We start from the raw sequence: 8573 nt of genomic DNA on the forward strand, positions 1-8573 counted from the left end.
AAAAAAAAAGCATTGATTTTCCCCTCAGTGAAAGTTTCTTCTTTATGCTTTTCTTTATTTGCTCATTTCTTTTGTAATAAGCATGTATCCATTTTATAATTTAAAAAAATAAGGGTTTTTTTAATCCCTTTTATTCAGTTTTGTTTTTTTTTTAGTTTTTTAATTTGTTGTTGTTTTTTTTAATCACTGCTAAGCTTACAGGGTTACTCCTGCACTTGACATTTAAGGCAGGTTTACATTAGCAGAATGCAGGGAGGTCCCCCGGCACCCAAGCTGGAGACCTGGGCTTTCATATCACCTGTCATTTGCCCTGAACAAATCTCACCTTCCTAAACTACTCTTCCACTGTAAAAAGTCTTTGTAAACTGTAAAGCTCTGATCCAACTGAATTATTATATCATTGTTTACTGCTTATCATAATATTGCTATCATTTAAGACCCCAGGTTGTTAACCCCAGCATTTTCAGTTCATTTAAAATGAAATAATCTCTAGACCCTTGGAACTTAAAGTGTGGTCCCTAGGCCAGTACCAGCAGCTTTGGCATCACCTGGGGCTTGTTAGCAATGCAGGACTGCAGGCTCGCCCCACTTACTGAATTAGAGCCTGCATTTTAACAAGATCTGCAGCTGACTCATAGGCTGGGCGAAGCTGGAGAAGCCCTGGTGGAGGTACGCCGGCCGAGTTTCTCAGCAGTGCTGAAAGCGGGAAGCCGTCAGCAGTACCAGCCGTCACCAGCACTGACACCCAGGATGCCATTAGGAAAAGAGGCAAGTGATCTTGATTATGTCAATTTCACAGTCACATTCAACAACGCTGGTGTTAGTTAAAAAGCCAACAATGAGCAGAACCCAGCCAGGCCCCGGCTGCAGGACATTACCCTGGAGTCAGAAGACAGCCTCGTGGCCACTTGGTCTGGCTGGTTCTGGGCAGCTCCATCTCCATAATGACCATTTAAGTAACTAAATTTAAAAAAAAAAAGAATGAACAAAAAGAAAGCAGTTTGAATTTTAAAATCAGTCCTTGAGCTACCTGGGAGCTCCACTATTTGGAATCCTATGGCTTCATTCTGGAAAAGTGTCACTGGGAATTTAATTTAGCACCCCTGGGACGGTGGGAGCGAGCAACCTAAGGCAGAGAGTGCCGTGGGCCTCGTGTGGCCACTCGACCTTCCCCTCTCCCCCGCGTCCCCCAGTCCCAGCCCTCCTGCCCCTCAGATCTCTGGCAGAGGCTGACCGGACCCTCTGGCTGCCGCAGGGCAGGTGAGGAGCCAGGCTCGCAGGCTTTGTAACTCATGGTCCAAGACTGCTTTTCCTGTGGGAGCCCCGTGTCCTCCCTAGAGGCTGCATGAGGAAGGGGCCTCTTACTATGTCCTGTGCCTGCTGGAGCTGCGGGATGAGGACTCACATCTGCAGGGGAAGCTCACAGAGCTCCTCGTTGGGGCCCTCTTGCGGTCCTCCCTGGGCCGTTCCTGTTGCCTCACTCCCACCTGAGCCTTGAGGCCCAGGAGGGTGGCCAGGGTGCTCCTTGGGAATCTGAGGGAGCCACACAAAAGGACTTAAATTAGTGCCACAGTCCCACCAGAGGTGACTCAAAATCAGTTCAGCATCCCTACAGCACCCCTAAGGCACATAACATCCTGCCTGGCATCCCACCCCTGTCTCCCCCAGCTCCTTACCTAGCTGCCTCCTCATCCTCCAAGACTCAGTTCAAATCTCACCTTCTCTGAAAAACCTTCTCCCTTAGTAACTCAAATCTTCTGCATTTAATTGCTTTTGGTCATATCCCATTACTTAATAGTCATGATAGCTCACACCCAGGAGGAATGTGCTTACTGTGAGCCAGGCCCTGTTTTCAGTACACCCCTTATATTAACTCATTTAGACATCGTAACAGCCCTGTGAGGCAAGTATTATTATCCCCATTTTATAGAAGAGAGAACTGAGGCACAGGGACATTGCAAAACTTTAAGATCACAAAGCTAATAAGTGACACAGCCAGTACATGAACCCAGGTAGTCCGGCTTCAGGGTCATGTGGAATGTATTATTATTTTCTGCACTGTACTTTTAACATTTCATAATTATACATTAATTTGTTAAATATATGTGTCTGTCACAGAAATGTGAGCATCTTGAGGGCAGGTGATTTGCCTGTGTTGTTCATGTTGTATCCCCAATACCTAGGAAAGTGCTGGCATGTAGCAATACATACTGCTTAGTGAATGAAGAATGCCAGCAGTAGACTCTTTCCAGGACCACTTATCACAGAGTTATGTAGAGAGTTCTCATCATTTCACAACAGTGGCTGTAAACTCGGGACCTAGTAAAGAAGGGCAGATCGAGACCCCAGGGAGCCACTAGGTGGAGGGCAGTACCCACCCTGAGGTGGCCTCACAAGGACTCGCCACTCCTGCAAGTCCAAGACTAGCAGGGCAGCCACTGTGAGCTTGGAGACTGCTTGGATGCCTTGAGATGGGCTGTTACATCCACAGTGGCTCAGGGCTTCCTCTATGAACCACTGACTCTCCTGGGCATTCAGGTGAACATTCAGGATTTAAAGATGAGACAAATGAGACCCAGTGCTGCGGGGACACAGAGGCAGGCACCAAGAATTCCTCCAGGTGCAGGGGATGGGGGAGCTTGGGGTAAGGAGGATGGCTGGGCACTAGGGGTGCATAAGTGACCTGACACTAGAGCTGGGTCTTGAATGAGTGAGGTTTTGCCAGGCAGGTAAGTGTTTTGAGGAGGCAAACTCTTCTTTGGAAGGGCTAACATTGACATAATCTTTATCACTTTTTCCTTCACTCTGACAAAATCCTCATTCAAGTTTGAATATCAGCCACAGGTTGTGGCTTCAAATACTGGATGAAACTAAAGAGTCAAATTAAGGTATATAGTTAAGGTATCTTTATCTTTAAATATGACTCCCTTTCTCAGGATTTTAATTTTAGTCTGAATGTTCTGATAGTTGAGGCTACAAAAGCAAAAAGTATAGAAAGACAGTGGTGGTTGATTTGAATTCCCAATCTTGCATATTTAGAAATCCAAAAGAATTTTACTTGAGAGAAGGAAAATGCAGAAGTGGATTCATGTGAAATAATTATTTCACTGAGGGTGCTATTCTTTATTTAGAAGAGGGAGCACAAGCTGGGTGCGGTGGCTCACGCCTGTAATCCCAGCACTTTGGGAGGCTTAGGTGGGTGGATCACTTGAGGTCAGAAGTTCAAGGCCAGCCTGGCTAACATGGTGAAACCCCGTCTCTACCAAAAATATAAAAAATTAGCCAGGCAGTGGTAGCGTGCACCTGTAATAGCAGCTACTCAGGAGGCTGAGGCAGGAGAATCCCTTGAGCCCAGGAGGTGGAGATTTCAGTGAGCTGAGATTGTGCCACCGCACTCCAGCTTGGGTGAGTACAAAACTATGAAGAAAAGAAATTATTTTTTCCAGGAATGATCCGCAAAAACTTTCTTATTCATTTGGAAGAAATAGCTCTTTTGTGGTTTAATGGATTTAAACAGCATTGTTACATCCTAAACTATAAAGATGTTTTAAAAATTAACACTTGAAGTAGCTTCTAATCTTTAAAAGCTGGTTCCATTTAAAATAATATAATTCATGGGACTTTGGAAATTTAAATTTTCATGAGATATTAAAATGAAATTCAGTGAATCCATGAATTAGGAGTCTATAAATACATAAACATTTTTCCTGGCACAAAATTAGGCTGTACATTGCTGTATTACCTCATTTGAGAGTGAAGAGGAGGTGGAGCCCAAGTCATCCGGGGTCAATGGAAAACTCACAGGAAGAGGAGGAGCTGAAGTATATTTGCTTTCATCCATTTTCTCTTTAACATCTTCAAGCAGCATCTCTAACTTGAAGATTTCACCTTCCATTTTTCTAAGTAAACGTAAACACACAGGCATCTTCTGGGTTATGATTAATAGCAACAGTTTTTGAATACAGAATTGATTTATATTATTAGTGTGGCCTGCCTTCTGACATGAAGGATAATGGGCACCTGCATGACTGTTCATAGCTTCTCTGACAGCCTGGGCTGTGATCTTCGCCTGCTGTCCATTAGCTGTGTATCCTTGAGTAAATCACGTGGTATTTCTGAGCCTCCAATGTCTCACTTATAACCTGGGATAGTAATACTGTACCTTGCTTATCCAGATTTGATGATTTTGAGATCCTTTACAAGGGATTCTAAGAACTGGGATTCTATGGAAATACTTGTTATGCTAATTTAAAAAGAGGAAGAATATAAGATAGCTGAATAATTAACGAGTTCTAATCTATATGAACATATGTGTATGTGTAATAAATATATATTTTACCCAACAAAGAGAATCCATTTTCTTCAAATCATTACATTTATAAAAATGTACTGTGTATTATTCCACAAAGGAAAATTTTAAGAAAATCCAAAATATTAAAAATTATATTATCTACATTCTCTTGTCACTAGAAATTAACAAGAAAAAGCCCACCCAAAAAAGCCCTATTTAATTAGAAATTTTATACCTAGCTTTGTATTAAGTAGAAAATAAAAATGAATATTAAGGATAACTTACAAGTCGATGGCAAATGAGTGAATAATGTATGAAAACCAATGTAATGCAGTTAAAGCAGTACGCTGAGGAAAACTTATAGTCTTAAAATGCATTAGTAGGGGAAAAAATCAATAAACTATTCAAAACAAGAAGATAGAATGGGGAGTATAAAATAAACCTCAGAAAAGAAAAGTATTCATAAAATTACTAGAAATAAATAAGACATAAGAATTTGATTAGCAAGATAAAACATGTTTTTTTCCAAAATATCTATAAAACAAACCACTGGACATCTGACTGAGAAATAAATAACATTAAGACTCAGAAAGGAAAAATTTTAAATCAAAAGGCGTTGAAAACTTCATATCAACACCATTTAAAATTTAGGTGAATTGGGCAAGTTTCTAGGAAAACATAAATTATTAAAATTCACTTTAAAACGTAGAAAATATCAAAAGACTAATAACCAGAGAAAAATGGAAATTGTCAAAAAATCTCCCCAAAAGACATGAAGAATGAGATAATGGGTGAGTTCTACCAAGCCTTCTAAAAATTTATCAGTGTCTCCAATACATTAATTCTTATGTATTATGTAGTTTAAGATGTAATTTATTACAGTTTGAAAGTATATATTTCAACATATATTTTTAAAGGAGAGAGTTAAATCAAGTATATGCAGACCCCTGAAGCACTTGTATAGACACTTAAGAGTTCACTAAACATAATTCTACCAAGATTTTTAAGTAATAGATACATCCTTTGTTATTAGACTCTTCCAGAAAATGAAAAGGGAAGATTGCCCAATTCATTCTGTGGTTCAACATCAGGATATTTATTAATATATTCCACTACATTAATAGATTAAAGGAGAAAAACTAGATTTCTAAATTCCATTTGATTAAACATTTTCTTAAATTAAATAACAACAAAAGTCCTAATTCTAGAAAGCTAGGAATAGAAGATAATGCTCTTGATGAAGCTTACTACTTGAATCATACTTGGGAGAATTCTCATTATTTTTAGTAGCATAAGAATGCTGTCTTTCATGGCTCATGCCGGTAATACTAACATTTTGGGAGGCCAAGGCGTGGGAGGATCACTTGAGCCCAGGAGTTCGAGACTAGCCTGAACAACAGAGGGAGACCATCTCTACAGTTTTTTTTTTTTTATTAGCTGGGCATGGTGGCGTGCACCTGTAGTCTCTGCTACTTAGAAAGCTGAGGTGGGAGGATCCCAGAATCCAGGAGTTTGAGTTGCAGTGAGCTATGATTGTGCCACTGCATTCTAGCCTGGACAAGAGTGAGCCTTTGTCTGAAATTTTTTTTAAATGCTGTCTTTCACTAGTATTAATTATCCAATATTGTTCTGGAAAATCTAGCAAATGAAATAAAGAGAAAAAAAATGAGATACTTAAGAATTGGAGAGAAAAGAAATAAAGCACAATAAAAATATTCTAGAGTAAGAAGCTTATTAATATTTTTAGATACTATGGATTGTCATACCTAAAAATGAAGACAATCAACTAAAAATGAACAAAACACTAAGAACAGAATTGCATAAGGTAGCCCAGTACAAGTTAAATATATAATATATAAATATTTCCTATAATATAAATTAGATAAAACATCTGCCAACAATACTCAGAAAAAACACAAAATAGCTAGTAGTAAACTTAACAAAATATGTGTAAAATCTGCATGAAGAAAACATGCTCCTAGATGAGAATACTCACTGCAAAGATTTCAGTTCTTCCCAATTTAACCTACAAATTCAATACAATCCTAAGCAAAATCCTCATGAAATTTTATTAAGAAACTTGATGAGCTGATTGTAAAGTTTATTAGTAAGAGGAATGTGTAAGAATGGCTAAAAGAAAATTTTAAAAAGAAGAAACATTTCTAAATATACACTAACCTATAATAATTCTAAACTGTGGATAATGTAGAAATATAAACATAGATCAATGGATGGACTAGAAACAGTTCTATACACACGTGGAGGTTTTGTATCTGATATAAAGGGCTTTTTCAATTGGTGGGGAAAGGCTGCCCTTTTCAATAAGTGGTGGGACAAAGATCTAAGCATGAAAAAAAAAGTGATAATTGACTAAAATATAGAAAAATATATTGTGATCTTGCTGGCAGAGGAGAATGAAGCAGGGGACAAGGAGAGACTGAAAGTTTAAAAGGGGGTGGGAGCAGTGGCTCACATCTGTAATCCCAGCACTTTGGGAAGCTGAAGCAGGCAGTTCACAAGGTCAGGAGTTCAAGACCAGCATGGCCAACATGGTGAAACCCTGTCTCCACTAAAAATAGAAAAATTAGCTGGGTGTGGTGGTGCGAGCCTGTAGTCCCAGCTACTTGGGAGGCTGAGGCAGGAGGATCACTTGAACCCAGGAGGTGGTGGTTGCAGAGAGCCAAGATAGTGCCACTGCACTCCAGCTTGGGTAACAGAGTGAGACTCCGTCTCAAAAACAGAAAGAAAGAAAGAAAGTTTAAAAGAAATAAGGCTTGGGAAGTGGCTCATACCTGTAATCCCAGGACTTTGGAAAGCCAACGTAGGCAGATTACTTGGGGCCAGGAGTTCAAGACCAGCCTGGCCAACCTGGTGAAACCCTGTTTTCTACTAAAAATACAAAAAAATTAGTCAGGCATGGTGGCATGTGCCTTTAACCCCAGCGACTCTGGAGACTGAGGCAGGAGAATCACTTGAACTCAGGAGGTGGAGGTTGCAGTGAGCCGAGATCGTGCCACTGCACTCCAGCCTGGGCAATGGAGCAAGACTCCATCTCAAATAATAACAATAATAATAATAATAATAATAATATACAGCAAGTTGGTGCTAACCAAGAAAAAAATAGAAATAATAATAAAATAAATGAAATGATGGAGCAAGACCTCAAGGTAGTGGAAAGAGATGGGTTCAAGGACCATGGCTAGAGAGGTTAGAGGGCAAATTAAGGAAGGGAGAGGAGGTGACAACATGGGGATTTGGAGATGGAGGAGACATTTTTGAGGAAGCTGTGATCTTTTCTATCAAGCAGAAGATAAGATTTTATGCTGAAACTCTCAGGGAGAAGTGGTTGATGAAGGTAGAACCCCATTTCTTGAATTCTTTGCTTCTGCTATTACTTTGTGAAAGAATCAAGTTAGTATTGAACTACATTCTGATAAGCAAGATGCATGAAACCCAAGCAAATATTTCTACGTATTACCTTGTAAAGGTAATACTGAGAAGGCTTTAACGAGAGCACAGCAGGTGATGTAAACAAGGGACTAGTCAATGAATTTGCAGAATTCTTGCCCCTCCAGAAAGCCATCTGCATTGGCCTTTGGACTCAACACTCAGAAGGTTCTCAACATACCAAGAGCCCAAGGATTGTATAGGATTCTGTTCCTTGTCACGTTATGCCCATTTGAGAACAAGTGAACCAATCCGGAGCTGATCAGTCTTTGCCTGTCCCAAGGTGGCTTTAGCTGAGATTTGGGGAAGGCCGGGTCCCTCCCTCACCCCTGTGTTGAAAGCTTCTCCCGTATATGGAATGTAATTGCAGTTGAAGCTCTTTTTATTTATACTTGTGTCAGGCACCTTGTGGTTGTAACTAGGATATAAATAAGACATTGAATAACTTTGGTCTTAATGTGCGCAGAAGCCTGTCTTTAAAACGACTGCCCAAACAGGACATTTCTTGGAAAATAAATACCCTTACTCTATTGATTTTAAATAGTGGAAGTATGTGGAGTTCTTTCTACCCCTAGCCCCCAAGAAAAGCCTTTAGGAAAAATCAATACTAAAACCCCATGCTTGCTGTCTAATTACTCAGTATTGAAATAAAGGTAAACAGAGGTTTCATTCGTTTTGAAAAAAGTAAAACCATACCTTGGGGAAAAAAATACCACAGAATGCTAGGACTGAAATGTAAACCATTAAAAATTTTGGCAACAACAATTCCATTTTAAAATGCTATGAAGGCCGGGCGCGGTGGCTCAAGCCTGTAATCCCAGCACTTTGGGAGGCC

At 39.9% G+C, this 8573-nt stretch overlaps 1 protein-coding gene across 1 annotated transcript in view; it reads right to left on the minus strand.

Moving 5' to 3' along the window:
* The window catches only part of AKNAD1 (AKNA domain containing 1), a 38380-nt gene that overhangs the window by 18843 nt on the left and 10964 nt on the right, over window positions 1-8573 (minus strand). The window contains exons 6-8 of the mRNA XM_017499213.2: window positions 3743-3899; window positions 1406-1533; window positions 879-960 (exon numbers count right to left, since the gene is read on the minus strand). Of these exons, the coding sequence (XP_017354702.1) occupies window positions 879-960; window positions 1406-1533; window positions 3743-3899 (367 nt within the window). The remainder of the gene's footprint in view (window positions 1-878; window positions 961-1405; window positions 1534-3742; window positions 3900-8573) is intronic.

The sequence above is a fragment of the Cebus imitator genome, unplaced genomic scaffold (genome assembly GCF_001604975.1).
Source record: "Cebus imitator isolate Cc_AM_T3 unplaced genomic scaffold, Cebus_imitator-1.0 Scaffold256, whole genome shotgun sequence".
NCBI lineage: Eukaryota > Metazoa > Chordata > Mammalia > Primates > Cebidae > Cebus > Cebus imitator.